The sequence below is a fragment of the Megascapheus bottae genome, chromosome 22 (genome assembly GCF_031878675.1).
Source record: "Megascapheus bottae isolate mThoBot1 chromosome 22, mThoBot2.hap1, whole genome shotgun sequence".
In the NCBI taxonomy this organism is placed as follows: domain Eukaryota; kingdom Metazoa; phylum Chordata; class Mammalia; order Rodentia; family Geomyidae; genus Megascapheus; species Megascapheus bottae.
The window spans coordinates 15,646,504-15,665,218 of NC_143530.1; the positions used below are offsets into that span (position 1 = coordinate 15,646,504).

General features: G+C 35.7%; 3 protein-coding genes across 3 annotated transcripts; all 3 read left to right on the plus strand.

Annotated features, from left to right (window-relative positions):
- Positions 1 to 1,516: 1,516 nt before the first annotated feature.
- On the plus strand, positions 1,517 to 2,467 carry LOC150048047 (olfactory receptor 2B11-like). The gene has a single exon (XM_090355357.1). It carries the CDS (start codon positions 1,517 to 1,519, stop codon positions 2,465 to 2,467), a length of 951 nt encoding a protein of 316 aa, XP_090211483.1.
- A 7,932-nt stretch (positions 2,468 to 10,399) lies between these two features.
- LOC150048048 (olfactory receptor 2B11-like) lies at positions 10,400 to 11,338 on the plus strand. The gene has a single exon (XM_090355358.1). The coding sequence runs from the start codon at positions 10,400 to 10,402 to the stop codon at positions 11,336 to 11,338; it is 939 nt and encodes a 312-aa protein (XP_090211484.1).
- A 5,900-nt stretch (positions 11,339 to 17,238) lies between these two features.
- On the plus strand, positions 17,239 to 18,177 carry LOC150048049 (olfactory receptor 2B11-like). The gene has a single exon (XM_090355359.1). The coding sequence runs from the start codon at positions 17,239 to 17,241 to the stop codon at positions 18,175 to 18,177; it is 939 nt and encodes a 312-aa protein (XP_090211485.1).
- Positions 18,178 to 18,715: the final 538 nt, after the last annotated feature.

An 18,715-nucleotide genomic window follows, 5' to 3' on the forward strand; every position in this document is an offset into this window, starting at 1 on the left:
TGCTATAAAAACCTTGAAGTCATCAAATCAGAATCAAGTCAGATGATCTTAGTAGTTTAAGAAATTGGAAGGTAAAAAAATTCAATCCTTCTGAAATTTTTTATAAGAAGAATAGACACTATTAAAATTGGTGCCGACTTGAAGAAAATTTGTTGTGCATAAATAGATTCAAAATCAATATGATACCATATTTTGTGAAAATATCTAATTGAGCATTCAGCACTGCACAGATGTGGTAACATATACTGCACTAGTTAATTCTCACAGCTAGGTCAGGAAGGGAGTTCTGGATATTTGTGTGATGCCTGAAAAATATATGCATTAACTATTGTTGATGAACTAGATCCAAGTTTTTGTTTGTTTGTTTGCCAGTCCTGGTCCTTGAACTCAGGTCCCAAGCACTATCCTTGGGCTTTCTTAAGGGTAGAGCTCCACCACTTGAGTCACAGCACCACTTCTGACTTTTTTTCTATGTATATGGTACCGAGGAATCAGAACCTGGGACTTAGTGCATGCTAGGCAAGCACTCTACCACTAAGCCAAACTCCTGGCTCAAACTAGATCCAAGTTTTTATTCAGATGTCATATCCTTTTCCTTTTTTTTCTATACCAGTGTTTTTCAGACTCTGTCATTGTCTATGGTAAGAAATATATTTTACCTCATAATTCAAATCATAAAAAATATATCCTCACATTTTAATGGAAATAAATATAGTAAACTAATAACATAAAATATATAACTGATTACAGTTCACAATCTGCAGAGCAGTAGTAAACATCAAATTTTGTGATGGGTACAGAAGCCTCCAGGGTCTCTAGGCTTTGAAGTCAACTAGTTGTCTTGTTTTGTAAGTTCTCATCTTTGTAGTCAAAGATGTCATTTCCTTTCAGCTGCTTATTCTCTTTTGTAACAAAAGGTTAAGTTGCAAAAGTGAGGTTTGGGTTTGGAGACTAGAAATTAAGAAATAACAATATGTTTCTTCCATGTAAATCAGGCTGATCCACCTGGAACTCCTGGAGTTTTGAGTTCTCCTAAATCACCTCCTAAACATAACCAGTACCTGGCAAAGACAAGCAAAAACAAATCCTCAAATAAACAAACATCCCATTAGAAGGTGGGCTAACTACTTAAAGAAATGAACTTATGGTGAGTAGAAGTAGTTCTTGGACAACTTTGAGAATCAATTATTCATCCATTTTATTCTCCCACTCTAGGTGAGATCTGTTTCTAGTTTTCCCAGTGAAATAATGTTTGATTCTGTGGGATCCTGCTTCTACCACGAAATATATTCATTAGCCATTCTTTTGTGTGGCATTACCAAAGCAATATTCTTCTTAGATTCTTCATTTTTAATCTTGCACAAGGATCAACTCATTTGGGTGGAGTGACATCACGAAGAAAAATCTCTCAACTCCCTTCATTTTTACCTAAGTAGATAGGTTGACCCCCACAGACATGTAACAACAAAATACAAGTCTTCACTTTCAACTAAATCTATCACAGCCACCAGCAGTCATGTACCCAGGCAATTCAAGTGCTCCGGATTTCTTCATTCTCTTGGGTTTCTCCAATCACCCATGGCTAGAGACCCCCCTCTTCACTGTGGTTCTTCTTGCTTATGTCTTCACACTGGTAGGCAATATTTCCATTATTGTGATCTCCAGGGTAGATCCTCGACTTGACAGCCCTATGTACTTCTTCCTTTCTAACCTCTCCTTCTTGGACTTGTGTTTTACTACAACTACCATCCCTCAACTTTTACTGAATCTTTGGGGCCCAGATAAATCTATCAGCTATGAGGGCTGTGTGACCCAGTTTTATATGTTTCACTTCCTGGGAGCGACAGAGTGTATCCTCCTGGCTGTTATGTCTTTGGACCGGTACATTGCCATTTGCAAGCCCCTGAGGTACTCAGCCATGATGCACCAGCGACTCTGTATCCTCCTCGTGTCTGTGGCATGGATAAGCGGTTTGGCTAACTCTTTGCTTCAGTCATCCCTCACCGTCCAGCTACCACTTTGTGGCAATAACAAGGTAGATAACTTTCTCTGCGAAGTTCCAGTGATGATCAAGATGTCCTGCGCAGACACTACTTTTAATGTCGCCATACTGTCCATCGTGGGGACATTCTATTCTTTGGTGCCTCTTTCCCTAATCCTTGTTTCTTATGGGTTTATTGGAGCTACTGTGCTTAGGATCCGGTCCTCTGAGGGTAAGAAGAAGGCCTTTAATACATGTGGGTCTCATGTTATAGTTGTGACTCTGTTCTATGGGCCAGTAATCATTATGTATGTACAACCCTCTGCAACCAACTACCAGGATAAGAACAAACTGTTGTCTCTTTTCTACAGTTTGGTCACTCCTATGCTTAACCCTTTTATCTATACTTTGAGGAATAAGGACATGAAAGGAGCAATGAAAAGGCTTCTTGTCTCATTCTACCATCATGGAAGAGATGAATCATAAATATTTTTCTGTACCACACCCAGCATATATGGCCCAGAAGAGCTCCAGTTGTAAAAGTATCTTAGTATTTAAGCCTCTCCAAATTGTTGGATTCCTTTAATACCATATTACGGGGGTTTGTTGACTACCAAGTGGCAAATCCTAATATCATTTTTCTGCAATTTTTATTAGAGTGAGGACCATGTAACTAAGTTACATTGTGCCCACATAAAGAATTTATCACAGGTATCTAAAGAGTGAGCAATAAATAAATATTTATGGGTGGATACATTTTGATAAGATGTCAGGTTAAAAACAGACACATTAATAAAAACCATTTTCGGGGGAATTTGAGAGAAAAGGTAATAACTCAGATCTATATATCCTTTTGTTCTTATGGGAAAGATTTTAGTGTTAATCTTTTACAGGAAAATAAACTCATTCTGTGAATTACCAGCAGGATCAAATGTATACATTCTATAAATGACATTTATAGCCACATGCGTACTGATGATTTCAGGATAAGATATTTTAAGAATACCTGTGTTTCTAGCACATCTTAATGGGATTCCTTTCTTCTGAAGTATGTGTGTAACTCTTTCAATGTTTCCAGTGTTGGTGATTCAAATCATTGAAAATTTACATGTGGCTCTTACTACTGTGAGTTGCTTAGGTTCCACTGCTTTGCTCATGTACACAGAATGATAAATTTTATGTGTTTTTTATTTTTATTTCATTTTTATTTTTATTAGATTCTACCTAAGAATTAGTATGCTGGATTATACCACTCTAATAAGCCATGGCAAAGATGTTAAGAATAGTTTAGTAATTTAAGAATTTCTCTTTAATCTTCTTACTGAAAGTTGACAAGATCATAGTTTGTGGCGCTTGATGAATTAAATTTTATGTGTTTTATAGACAAAGAGTGGGATAGTTTGCCCCATTAGTAAGGAAATGAAAAGACTTAGAAAAATCATATTAAGTGAAGTAAGCCAGACTAAAAGGAACATAGGCTAAATGGTTTCCCTCATTTGTCATAGTCAGTAGAAACCTTGGGCTCTCTTAGCAGAGATTTACAATAGAACAAAAATCTATATACTTAAGGCCATATTGAATGATGCTAAATGAAAAGACCTCCAGGTTATCGAATCAAAAGCCATATAATGAATGATTGTTGTCCTTAATGGACTATGTTATCTCTCATCTCTTTTGTTGTCCCTTAGTTATCTCATATTGTTACAGTATTTCACCTTGTTATCTGATATATTGTATATATGCGTATTTGGTTATCTGAAATTGAATAGGGAAGGGGGGAAAACAAGAAGAGGGATGGGGGTGGGAGGGAGGGAAATGGAGACCAAGACATGAGAAAGGGTATCAATGTATGCACCTTTTATCTGGTGAATATAATGTAACCCTTCTATTAATTACAATAAAAAATAGATTAAAAAAAGAGTGGGATAGTTTTATCAGCTAGGAATGACAGCATTAGGTTGTTATCATAAGAGAAACAGAGCAAGACAGTAGAGAAAAGTGTAAAACTAAACTTTTCATGAGACTACCAATTTATTTTTATCATAGTCATATGATCCTATCCTTACTATACCCTCTTCGCTCTACTTTCTTTCTTTTTTTTCTTTTTCTTTTCTCTTTTTTTTTTTTTTTTTTTTTTTTGGTGAGTCACGGGGCTTGAACTCAGCCTGTTCACTGTCCCTGAACTCTTTAGCTTAAGGCTACCACCCTACCCTTGAGCCAAGCCCCACTTCCTGTTTTCTAGAGGTTAATTGGAGATAAGAGTCTCAGGTCCTTTTGTGCCTGAGCTGGCTTTGAACCTTGATCCTCAGATCTCAGCCTCCTGAGTAGCTAGGATTACAAGTGGTGAGCCGCCAGGCCCTGCTTCTTTCTATTATTTAAGGCAAATTGGTTTTCTGACAACTAAGTCTATTCATGTAGTCTTCATATACCTCCTCATCCTTGATGTAGTCTAGACTATTGGCATCTGACTCAGATATGCATGAGTATAATCAGGAATTAAATAAATTGTCATTTCTCTCTTCATTTTATGCTATGTACAACAATGAACTGCCCTTTCCCTTTAGACTTAAGGGAAGAAGGCTCCTGTTTTGCTATGATTGAGGGATATGTCTTAATTTTGGTGGGAAATTGATTTTCTAGAACTGCCTAGCTGACGACTGGGAAATCAATGTAGAAAACAATGCCTTAGAGGACGGTGAATCCTAGAACTGGAGTAGAGCTGAAGGAAAATCTCACATTTGTGCTGAATGTGTAGCCAACTTATTACTAAAGTTTTATGGATATTGAGAGAGAACTGCCTATAATCACCCTATATATCTTCTCAAGTATCTGAGATGTCAGTTTTTATAATTTTAAGAAATGTAATAATTACTTTTTCTTTTATCTTTACTTTTTTAAAAAGAAAAAAGGTAGTTATTACATATATAACTTAATTATTATGTTTTAAACATTAAAATAAAGAAAATATTCTTTTCACTGACAATGTCTTTTGTCTGAAAACATAACTATTTAATAGGTAGATATTATAGTTAATAAAATACAGCATGCATTATTTTAGATAAAATGTATGAAACATCAATATGCATTTATAATATATTAAATGTTGTTTTTCTAACAGAAAATTAGAAAAGAAAGACGTATGGGTGCTATATAGAAGGTAAATTCTATAAGAGGGTTTGAAAATTATCTTTAATACATACTATTCATAAAATACAAAAAGTATTTTTAAAAGAACCAGATAAAATTGAGGTAGCCAATTAACTGATAAAGAACATGACTCATATACTCAGTAGAAACCTTGGGCTCTCCTAGCAGAGATTTACAATAGAGCAAAACCTAGATCCATAGGCCATATAGGATGATGCTAAATGAAAGGAACTCTAGGAAATAGAAACAAAAGCCATGTAATGAGTGATTGTTGTCTTTCATGTACTATGTCATCTCTCATCTCTTTTGCTGTCCCTTGGTTATCTCATATTGTTACAGAATTTTACCTTGTTACTTGATATACTGTATATATGTTTATCTGGTTATTTGAAATTGGATAGGGAAGGGGGGAAACAAGATGAGGGGAGGTGGTGGGGAGAGAGAAATGGGGACCAAAACATGAGAAAGGGTATGAATGTATGTGAAGTAATGCACCTTTTATCTGGTGAATATAATGTAACCCTTCTATTAATTACAATAAAAATTATTTTTAAAAAAGAACAAGACTCATAGAAGGCATGGAGACATAATCATAAACATGGTAGCTAATAGAAATTTATCTTAGATTAAAAAATATAACAAGGGGACTGAGAGTTTGGCCTAGTGGTGGAATGCTTACCTAGTATGCACTAAGCCCTGGGTTTGATTTCTTTATACTACATACACAGAAAAGGCCAAAAGTGGTGTTGTGGTTCAAATGGTAGAGTGGTCTTAAGGATGCTCAAGGACAGTGCCTAGACCCTGAATTCAAGCCACAGGTCTAGCAAAAAATACAGCAGGTTAAAACTGAAAATAATATCCCATTATTATTATAATTATCCCATTACTATTAACAAATAAAAATGTTATCAATGTCAATAAGAGATTACCATTCTTACTTTCATATAAAATTATTTGGGCATATCCTACTTTATTTGGGAATATCCTACTTTATTGTAGCTTTTCTATATATCTTAGATTTTTTGGCTCATTATTATTATGGCTAGAGATAATTATCTTATGTGTGACATATTATAAGATCTCAATGGTGTAACATATTCAAGAACATCACATTTTTCAAAATCAAACAAGCTCATCTTTAATTTTATACTGATTAAAATTGATAGTCAATATGTTAGAAATTGAATCTGTTTATTTCAATACACATAACAACAGATGATACATGATACCAATTTCTGGTCACTGCATAACTAACATGGAGCATTTCCAGAAAGTTTTGTCCCCAGGAACTATCTCTGCTAACTCATTTGGGAAAAAGGATAAATGAATGTCCTGTGTAAAAAGAAAGCTCAAGAGTCCTCCAGAAAAATATACAAATATACCCACATACATCCTACACATGTTCTGTTCTTGTCTTTCTAACTCAGGGACATTTATACCAACAGAAATACTAAGAATTCTGTGGTAAATTCTTAATTTTTTATTTTCGTTTAGTAGTTGTGCAAAGGTGTACCCATTCAAAAAATCTCAGTTTATAGCAAGTTTCTTTTCTTTTCTTTTCTACTTCCCCCACCTCCCTTTGCTGGTGCTGAGTCTTGAACTCAGGGCCTGAGAACTGACCCTGGGCCTCTTTGTGCTCAAGGCTAGTAGTGTTCTACAACTTGAGCCACAGCAACATTTCCTGATTTTTCCGAGTTACTAGAGATGAGGCTCGTGGACTCTCATGCTCTGTCTGGTTTTAAACCTGGAACGTCAAGGAATCAGCCTCCTGAGTAGCTAGGACTGCAGGTATAAATCACTGTCACTTGGCCTGTAAGAAATTCTTTTTTCTTTAAGATGTTTATTATCTGTAAGTAGCTATACAAAGGAGTTGCCATTCACCAAAGCAGTTCATAAATACAATGACTCCTATTCAACGTCATCACTTTCAACATTCTCCCCTACCATGCCCCTTCTTCCCATGCTTACCTTAATTTTAGATTCTGTATTGAGTTTTTTTGCAATTTAACAAATCATATATCTTGATCTGCGTCATCACATCAATACCTTCACTCCTGCTTTGACCTACCCCTTCCTTCTATTTCTCAGTCCTATGATTATACAATGAATTCTTGCCAGCCTTCTCCCAGCTTCCCTCTTCATTCTTCTACCACTTTCCCCCTGGCCCAGTACTTCCATCTTGAAAGTACACATTTCTTGGTACTGATTTTGTTGGACTTTGACTTTAGTCTTCTTAAAGCATTGTACTATTGGCACATCTTTAAATATATCTCTTTATAACAGCTTCTCTGTTCACTGAAAGCTTGAAAATTTTGTGTCTTTTTTCACAATTCCTTTATACTTATCAAAAGAGGGTAAGTAAAAAGGGAATTGTGTTTGAACAATTTTTCAACACAATTGTGCTTGAACTTTCTTGGGAAAGTTAGAGTGCGTGTAGCACAGAGTACCTAACATGCATATGACAGATGAAGCATGTATTTTCAGTGAAGTATTCACAAACTCAGAAATTCCTAGTTCACTGGCTCTAAGAAAATCTCACTTCTTTTTCTTATAAATCCCTCCTTCTTTTACTTTGACTTGACTTTAAAGTTTTTAAATATTAGTAAACATTCAGATTCGAAGTGCCTGAATGTTCCACCAATCCTTCAAAATTACAAATCTATGGTTAAAATTTGATGAATCGATTTATTTATATCATTTCATTCAACTGATAGAATCTTAGGTAATATGATTTTTATTTCTTATTATTATCTTTTGCTATCAACAAACCTCAAATTGCTATGAATGTACATGTGCATTGGAAATGAAATGTTAATAACATATACTAAGATAAAAATGCCAAGTGAAGACACAAATGAGACATCAATAGAAATTTAGTGTAGCAATTTATTAAAGTGATTTTGAAACATGCCTGGATAAGTAATTCCTTATACACTAAAATAATGAATAGAATCAATCACTGGAAGTATAAATTCAAAATTAATAAATCCAAAAGTTAAATATATTAAAATATCATGGGAGTAACACATAAGGGAGGAAAATGTAATGATAGAAGTATAAATTGTGAATATATTAAAAAACTGAATCATATTTATTAATCTGTAAAAGAATAATAAGGAAAAAAACTCCAGAAAATGACAAACCTCATAAAGGTACTGAAAACATACTTACTGCACTATTGTGAGGGTCAGACCAAAGGAACTGTGGGGGAATTCATGGAGAACCAAATCAAAAATTTCTCTTTAAAAACTGACAGATTGAAAAATAACCATAACAGTGAGAACTACATATGTAGTAGTTTCCATATGCTAGTTGTTCAGTAACAGGAAATTGTAGTTTTTAAGATATTCATTTAATTTAATTCATATCAAACTAATTGGCATCACAATTTTCTGTCTAATTTCTGACATAGAACTAGTCCTGAAAAAATATAACTTAGGCCATGAGATGGTCCTAAATTAATTGTGTACATATTAAAATTTGAACAAAATTGAAGTGAATCCATGTGTATAGAGCACATTTATTCAGATGACATGCTTTGAGAAGAGATGCTTTCCATGGAATCTTGAACTACTGATTTTGACAGTCTACAATCTTGCTACCTCACTTAAGGCGCTGAGAATTATTTGATGCTTAGATTATCCCTAACAGGCTACCACAAAGAATATTTATCAACATTGATATAAAGTTGCCAGTGCTGTAGTATTTTGGGTACCTATTAAATGCTTTAATGGGTAATAAATGCTTTCAGAGTTTAGTACAGAGTCCTCATTAATATTTTTAGAATTGTTATTAATTATTGTAACTAATTACATTATCAAATATGTGTGAAGAAGGGTAATATATACTCAAAGAGCAACATTCATATCTTACCTCTGAGTAGTTATTGGTAGTAGTTTTATATGAAAACCCACATAAATGCTTTGTTTGTAAAACTAACAATACAATCTTTTCCCAAGGGATTGTTCATTGACAAAGAGTAAGACAGAATTTTGTCGTTGCGATATCATCTTAACTTTACAAATACTATTCCTTATCTTACAAAAGATGATGAGTGGGTATTTATTTTTAAAACAAAACAGTAATAAAGGAAAAACAGTAAATTAAAAAACATTCTTTCTTTTCCAAAATATTGTTTCACTCGTCATTGGTTTTACTGTTCAATCTGATTTTTAGCTGAAAAGCAAAATAAAAAGCATGCTGAAAATGTATTATCTGAAATTTGAATGTTGCTAGAGCTGAATTAGAATTTCTTTGACCAAAGTTACCTGAAATTGAAATATGCATTTGTATTTACATTAAATCAGTGGGTCTCTGAAAAATACTTAAACTATTAGACAGAAGAGAATACTAAATATGTGCTAGATTAAATAAAATCCTTACAAGGTGACTAAATTAACTAAACTTTACAGTAGATACTAATTTCTCAAAGCTTGAACTCAATAGTAATATACAAGAGCACAAGAATACAAAAAAGAAATAAAAAGAAATGCACTCATTACCTGATTTAAATAACTGCCACATATCTGTACATCACCTATCCAATAACAATAAAACAGTTTAGAAAAAGAATACAAAATCAAATTCAAAATTTTAAAATCTCTGTTAAGGTCACATAGCTCTTCCAGCATGTGGGTATCTCATCAATATTCCATGAACATAAGGAAATATATGTTCACAGAGTTTGAATATGTTTCATACAAATACCTAGGATAGATTTGCTAAGATCATAGTCTTCTATTTCCCCACATGTAAAATACAATTATACAACTAATTGGAAGTTGCTGGACGAGCCAATTTTATTGATTGTACCTTACTGATATATTCTCTCTTCTGTCACTGTCAGTATATTATTTTTCTTCAGATTTTAAAATGACTTGCAACCCTGCTTTTCCAACTCATTCCTTTGACACAGGCACTCTATAGGACAACTGGAAACCGAAAGCGGTAAATTTGATATTAATGACTTTTCTTAACTGGTATTATGGTTGGTGAAAGTTTGAAATATTTTGTATTGGAATTTCCAAAACATAGCTTATTTTCTTGTAATCATCACTAGAAAAGAGGATACTCAATAATGGAATGTCTTCGTTGCTGAAGATAATGGCCTCTGATTGAAGGAAACTTAATTCACCTGGTGCTAGATCATACATGTTATTCTAAGAGCATGTTACCACAACCTATTTTTATAGCTATGCAATCCTTCTCTCTTCACCACTTCGCTGAACTTCCTTGGCACTGTTCTGCCACAGGTGAAATAAAGTGAAGAGAATGGCTCTCATTAATGGAAGTCACCCTGAGGAGTTCATTCTACTAGGATTTTCTGACAGACCTTGGCTGGAGCTTCCTCTCTTCATTGTTCTTCTGGTCACATACCCCTTGGCCATGATGGGAAACATCACCATCATCCTGGTGTCCAGGTTAGACCCCCGGCTCCACAGCCCCATGTATTTCTTCCTCACCAACCTCTCCTTTCTGGACATGTGCTACACCACCAGCATCGTCCCTCAGATGCTCTTCAACCTGGGGACCTCTAGGAAGACCATCAGCTACATGGGCTGTGTGGTTCAGCTTTATGTCTTTCACATCATGGGGGGCACAGAATGTCTGCTCCTGGCTCTTATGTCCTTTGATCGCTATGTGGCTATTTGCAGACCACTGCACTACACCCTCATCATGAACCAGCGCCTCTGCATTCTACTGGTGTCTACTGTGTGGTTGTGTGGAGTGATAGCAGCTGTGTCACAGGCCACTTTCACGTTACAGCTGTCCCTGTGTGGCACAAATACACTGGATCACTTGTTATGTGAGATTTCAGTCCTGATAAAGACTGCCTGTGGAGAGAAAGAGACCAATGAGGTCACACTCTCTGTGGTATGTATTTTTGGGTTAGCTGTTCCTCTGTGCTTAATACTTGCCTCATATGCTAGCATTGGACGTGCAGTACTGAACATTAAATCTACTGAAGGAAGGAAAAAGGCCTTTGGCACATGTTCCTCCCATCTCATTGTGGTTTTCTTATTTTATGGTCCAGCCATTAGCATGTACCTTCAGCCTCCCTCCTCTATCACAAGGGACCAGCCCAAGTTCATGGTTCTCTTCTATGGAGTGGTGACTCCAACCCTCAACCCTTTCATCTACACCCTGAGGAATAAGGATGTGAAGGGGGCAGTTTGTATGCTGGTGAGGAGCATGTCTCATTCAAAGTGAAAGTTTGTACCCTCAGTTTAGTATTTTAACTCACAAGTTCCTAATAAAGTCCCTGTTCTCTTAAACTAAGTCATTTTGTGTGCCATGTTATTTCTCTTCTCTTTACTTGCCCTTTGATTAATCTCATATTCTTACAGTATCTGATTCTGTTACCTGGCATATTGTATATAAATTTATTTCTTTATTTAAAAAGAAAGGGAAGAGGGAAAACAAGATGATTGGGAGGGGGTGAGGGAAGAAAATGGGGACAAAACATGAGAAGGGGTATCAATGTGTGAGAAGTAATGCACCTACCATCTGGCAAATATAACTGTAACCCCCTATACCTTTCATAAAAATATGTCATTTTGCTTATTTCATTTTATATCATGTTAGTGATGATTATACTTATCTAGTTTGCATCACTATGGCAGTATGCGGTGGATATTTTACAAATAATCTAAGTCAGACTTATGTGTGACTTAGTAACCCCAGCTACTTGACAGGTACCGAAGAATCAGGTTAAAGTCCACCTTGATGAAAAAAAGATGAGGCTTTGAAAATAAACCAGAAACAAAACAGCACAAGGCCCTGAATTTAAGTCTCAGTATTGCCAAAAATAACAATATATAAATATAAATAAAATAGATTGATTTGAGTTCAGATACAGTGAAATAGTCACTTTAAGTAACCAAGTATTAATCATAGAAAATATTGTACGTCCCAGTCTATTAATAACATGATATAAAATAATTTACTTAATACAATTGCATCTAATTAGATTATCAGAAACCAGCATTGCAAACATTCACCAGCTGATTTCTTACATTCCGCCACTCTATTCTAGTTGTTCCAACTTTCTGGGCAGCCTGCCTATACAGATCATTACTTCTGAAGCACTCGCAGCTTTCAAAAAACATTGTTTTCAGTGAGACCCAAGGTGGATATTCTTAGTAGAGGATCAGAAAGGTTCAATCAATAGCTGTAAGCATATGTTCATGTAAAATGATGTTTATTGAAATGAAATGCAAGAAATGGAAACAAGAGGGGTTTTGTTGTTGTTATTAGGAATTTCTTTTTTCCCCATTGTCACTGTTTTTGTTTTCTGTACCTTTTGTTTTGAGTGTAAGTTGATGTGTTTTGGGCAGGCTAAAAAGGAGCACAGAAATGGTAGGACAAAGGGTAAACAAATGGGACAGTAGTACTATTCACTAGACACTGGGTTGATAATGAATTATACAATTGTGTTTGAATGGAAGGGATAACTAGGAGGAAACAAAGGAAGAAGTGCCATGCTTGAAAAGGAATGGGCGCATGACCTGACTTAGGTAACTGAAACTCCTCTGTACATTACGTTACAAGAGGAGTAAAAATAAAATCCTATGTTTTATATGTTCTTCCTCAATTTATGTACATGATCAGCTCCTTAAAAATACATTGTTGGGGCACAGGAGTTTAGTATAGCAATAGAGTGCTTGCCTAGCATGCACGAAGACCCAGGTTCGATTCCTTGATACCACATACATAGAAAAAAGCCAGAAGTGGTGCTGAGGCTCAAGTGGTAGAGCACTGGCCTTGAGAAGGTCTAAGGAGCGCAAGCCCAGGACTTGTTGTTTCAGCTGGACACAATTACTATGCAATGATTTTATGTGGTTAATTCGTGTAAGTATTATTAAAAACTGAAAGAGATACAATGAGAAAGAGGAAACTTCTTTTTACTAGTTTCTTAAAAGTATTTTGAGTCTCTCGATTCGTAAAAGGACTAGGAACTCATATAAATATTGACAAGCTGATAGAATAGGGAAGGGAGAAGATGAGGGGCAAGGTGGGGGGGGTAGGGAAATGGGGACCAAAACAAAAGAAAGGATATCAATGTTTGTGAAGTAATGCACATACTACCTGGCGAATATAATGTAATCCTTCCATGAATTAAAATTTTAAAAAATGTCTCAAAAATATTGACAAACTAAAATCTTGTGTATGTATAAATCCAAATAAGAAGACACGTCAGAAGAAATCCAGTGAGAAGAAATGTTCTTTAAAATTACTAAAGATTCACAAAAAAGTACTAAAGATTCAGCTTGAACCTCGAAATGGTATAATTAATTATAGTTTATTTGATAAACAATGAGAACCTAATGATACAAATTTTTCATACCAGAACTGTGAAATCTGCATTACTACCATTTGAAAGTGCTAATCAATGCAAAGCAAAATAATATATTAAAGTGTTATGTGCTGTTTAATTAACATGTTGAGAATTCTTCCTTAAGTGTGTAAAAACATTAACAATTCTAAGAAAAATGAGAGGTCATTCAGACTTTTCTCATCTGTATTATAATTAGATCTAAAAAAATTAATGGGATGAAAAAGCCTCATGCTATTTAACATGAGAATTACCTTAAAACCCAGATTCTCTCTGAGAAATTCCAGCTTATCTGGTATTGAACACCTCTTGGACCAATCAATGGCCTTTATTCCATTTTAAAACCAAAAAAAATTAAGAAACTAAATTGCCAGCTTCAGACTGAATGCCAGAAAATGTTTTAATTTTACCACACAGACAGGCAAAAATAATTATACTTCTTTAATGTATAATATTATCTTAAATAATGTGCACCAGTTAGATATTCTATGTTAGAACTACATAAAGAGAACTAGTGATTTTAGTTTTGGAGAAGAAACACAGAGAGCTTTTATCATAACCAGATTAGTAGAGATTGATTACAGTTGTCCACAGTGAGTTATATCAATCATTTTACACTCTCAAATAGTTTAAGTATGTTATAAGCGTTTAAGATTATGAAGATTGCTTATTTTAAGAGGGTTCATGATATCTGGATGATGAAAGCATAAAGAATTATAAGAACGATAGGTCAGGTGCTGGTGGCTCACACTTAATATGCTACATGCTCAGAAAGTTGATATCTCAGAATCATGCATTGAGTCAGCTTGGGTAGGAAAGTCTGTGAAAGTGATCTCTAATTAACCACCAAAAGGACAAAAGTGGAGCTGTAGCTCAAGTGGGAGAGCACTAGTCATAACAGCCTTACACACAAAAACTCAGGGACAATGCCAAGACCCTGAGATTAAACCCCAAGACTGGTGTGAATGCACATGGGACGAATACTCACCACACACACACACACACACACACACACACACACACACACACACACACGAACTGAACAGTATAAATCTCAGAAATGTTTTTTTGTTTCCAGAATTCCATGTAAGCAGCATAATTGTTATTTTGGTTGACTTTTGAAAAGCTATATTGAAGAGAAAGCCCTTATTTCATGGTGAAAATATGCTCTGTCCTTGATACTAAGCAAAGTCAATGCTAAGATTATCCTTTCAAGGAAAATAATTCAAAACTTTTTCTCATTATTTCAATCAGTCCATAAAGAACAAAGACACCAGCCATTTGACCTAACTTGAAAGGCTTTGTAGATTCATGTAGGAAAATTCTTTTTTCTTTAATTTTAGTTTTATCTTGTCTTATTGTCAGGGTGATGTAGAGAGAGGTTACAGTTACTTAAGTAAGGTAATGAGTACATTTCTTGTCCAAGAGTGTTACCCCTCCCTCATTTTCCCTCACTTTCCCTGCCCACCTTCCTCCCCGAGTTGTAAAGTCCATTTCCAACAGAATGTCTTATGAGAGTTGCTGTTGCCTTGGTTCACCCTGTATCCTTTGTCTCACCATGTTGTTATTCCCCTCCGCTTTCCCAAATCAGATAAACGCTTATTATACAAGACACCAAAATCCAAAGCAGTCACAACAGGAGATAAACCAAAGGGGGAAAATGATGGTAAAAGAAATAACTTCACACAGTAGATTAAACCAAAACAAAAATACAAACCTCTTGACTTTATATCTTGGAGTTCATTCTAATTAATACCACTTGTATGGTCACATGTACAAAGTTATTGAGCTATTGTGATCATCTGCTACGGACTGACCCACACCTATGCTAATGATTACAAATGAGACAGACCATGGGGCCTCTGTTTATTTGAGTCCTGCTTACTTTACATAATAGGATTTTTTCCAAGTCTTTCCATTTCCTTATGAATGTTGTCATAGCATTCTTTCTGATGGAAGCATAGAACTCCATAGTATGCATATGTATACCACATTTTCTTCATCCATTCATCTACTGAGGGGCATCTGGTCTGGTTCCATATATTAGCTATGGTAAATAATGCTGCAATGAACAAAGTTGTTCTGGTAGTTTTAGTGTGGCCTTGTCTGCATTAATTTCTATAAATACCCAGGAGTGGAATTCCTGGATCACTGAGGAGCTCTATATCCAGACAGTGTGATATTCAGAGTTGTAATATTTTGGAAGAGTTCAGAGCCCATTGACAATTGAAAGTAGGGTGGAAAATGGGTAAATATGTTTTTGTAAAGAAATGTTTTATTGCATTCTGAAAGCATACAAATAGAAACAGAAAACAAAAGGACCTCCAGGATATAGAAAGAAAAGCCATATAATGAGTGATTGTAGTCCTTAATGTACTATGTTATCTCGCATCTCTTTTGCTGTTCCATAGTTATCTCATATAGTCACACTATTTCATCTTGATATCGGATATATTGTCTATATATTTATTTGGTATTTGAAATAGGATAGGGAAGGGGGAAAACAAGATGAGGTGGTGTGGGCAGGGAAATGGGGACTAAGACATTAGAAAGGGTATCAATGTTTGTGAAGTAAAGAGCCTTCCATCTGTTGAATATAATGTAACCCTTCTATTAATTACAGTAAAATATATGGAAAAAATAGAAACAGAAAGTCAATGATCTTATATGTTATGACAAGTAACCATTCCACCTCAATTTCATATTATAATCATATTTTGATTAGAAATAGCCCAGTTTTAATAAAATATTCTTGTTCACTAAAGTAAACTTTTCAAGAAATTATCTCATAAACTCATCAGAATTATGTATTCTACAAGCTCATCTTCACTCGTACGCTACTTCAAGCTGGTGTTCATGGCTGGGAAATGGAACCAGATTATTTCAAAACACATCCAACTACAGAAGATACTTTCTGCAGACTCAGTTCAGCAGATACATAATTGTGCACAGGAACATTTCCATGGAGAGTTCTGGTCCCAGGATCTGTCTCATCTGGTACAGAAATTAATGAGTGTCCTATGAGGAAGTAATGCTCAAGGGACCTCAGGCATAGCAGTCAAATAGCACCCTGACAAGCCCTAGTGCGGTTTTTCTACATTGCTTTCCTTCACTAAGCATTTTTTTTCCATTTAGTATATGAACAGTTCTGGAGCAAATTTCTCTGCCTTGCAAAGTTTGAAAACTTCAAGTGTCTTCATTTACTTTTATCAAAGATTATAAAAATAAGGTAATAAAAAGATCGCTGTTTTTTCAAGGTCAGGCATCCTCAGGGAAGGCTCAAATGGGATAAGATCATGGTGCCAAAACCAATCAAATTCAACCCCATCTCTAGGAAGCTGGTGCTTGAAATGGAGACTGTGGGATCAAAAGGAGAAGAATAGATGAATAAAGAACAGAAGAAGGGGAGAAGGGCAGAATGCAGTCAAGATTCTAATGTGTATTCTACGAAAGGAAGAAGAGGTGTGGGTAGGGGAAGAAAGCATGTGAACGTTGAGAAGCATGACATTTTATTTTATCACTATCAATATTTCAACCATTGCCTCCTACAGATGAAAAAATTCAGGATGTGTGTGGAGAGGGATTGGATTACTTATTTAACATAAATTAGCTTTTAGTTTTAAGGAAGGAAATTTAAATCACCTGGAGGGACATGCTTTGTTGTATTTCAAAATGATATTACCATTCCATTTTATATTTTATGTCATGATTATGGTATTTCTCTCTCTGCCAACATCATTAGCCAACCCTATAACTGTAGAACAAACTGAAAAGAATGTCTCTCATCAACGGAAGTCTCCCTGAGGAGTTCATTCTACTAGGATTTTCTGACAGACCTTGGCTGGAGCTTCCTCTCTTCATTGTTCTTCTGGTCACATACCCCTTGGCCATGATGGGAAACATCACCATCATCCTGGTGTCCAGGTTAGACCCCCGGCTCCACAGCCCCATGTATTTCTTCCTCACCAACCTCTCCTTTCTGGACATGTGCTACACCACCAGCATCGTCCCTCAGATGCTCTTCAACCTGGGGAGCTCTAGGAAGACCATCAGCTACATGGGCTGTGCAGTTCAGCTCTATTTCTTTCACATCATGGGGGGCACAGAATGTCTGCTGCTGGCTCTTATGTCCTTTGATCGCTATGTGGCTATTTGCAGACCTCTGCACTACACCCTCATCATGAACCAGCGCCTCTGCATTCTACTGGTGTCCACTGTGTGGCTGTGTGGCCTTACCTATGCTGTGTCAGAAGCCACTGTTACATTACAGTTGCCCTTGTGTGGCAGAAATACACTGGATCACTTGGTGTGTGAGATCCCAGTCCTGATAAAGACTGCCTGTGGAGAGAAAGAGGCCAATGAGCTCACACTCTCTGTGGTATGCATTTTTGTGTTAGCTGTTCCTCTGTGCTTGATACTTGCCTCATATGCTAGCATTGGACGTGCAGTACTGAACATTAAATCTTCTGAAGGAAGGAAAAAGGCCTTTGGCACATGTTCCTCCCATCTCATTGTGGTTTTCTTATTTTATGGTCCAGCCATTAGCATGTACCTTCAGCCTCCCTCCTCTATCACAAGGGACCAGCCCAAGTTCATGGCTCTCTTCTATGGAGTGGTGACTCCAACCCTCAACCCCTTCATTTACACCCTAAGGAACAAGGATGTGAAGGGGGCCTTAGGCAATTTGGTGAGAAGAATCTACAGTTTGAAGTGAAAGTTTGTGGTTTTCTAGCTTTACAATTAGAATAAGTTTATAAAGTCTTCTCTCATTTCTCACGTCAGTAATTTATGCATATTCTTTTTGTACAATTAATTGTTGCTTTTTTTGGTAAAATATGCCATGTTATATGTCTTCTTGTAATCATGTCAGTCAATGTTTATATTTACTAAATATTCCACTATGAACATTGATTTGAAAATACATTAAGATAATCTGTAAGTGTTAACATTATTAGAAATAGTAACTTTTTGAAATAGGAAAAATATTAAAATATTATATATGATATAATACCATTACTCTAAGCTAATCATAAAAACTGCATGGCAATCATTCGTAGTTGTGTGACTCCCTGATTCTTTGAGCTTCTCAAAGCTCAAAGGAGCTGCCTTAGGCACAGGCTATCATTTGCAAAGCATTCTAATGTTTCAAAGTGTCACAAGAAATAACTTCCTCAATATATTCAATTGTTGAATACCTTGTCTTTTTTTAGAAAAATAAATTAAGAAAGGCTATTACACCCCATGCAAATGTC

Bases quoted from the DNA above. Each gene is read 5' to 3' on its own strand.
- LOC150048047 (XM_090355357.1), top strand. From the start codon at position 1,517: ATGTACCCAGGCAATTCAAGTGCTCCGGATTTCTTCATTCTCTTGGGT.
- LOC150048049 (XM_090355359.1), top strand. From the start codon at position 17,239: ATGTCTCTCATCAACGGAAGTCTCCCTGAGGAGTTCATTCTACTAGGA.
- LOC150048048 (XM_090355358.1), top strand. From the start codon at position 10,400: ATGGCTCTCATTAATGGAAGTCACCCTGAGGAGTTCATTCTACTAGGA.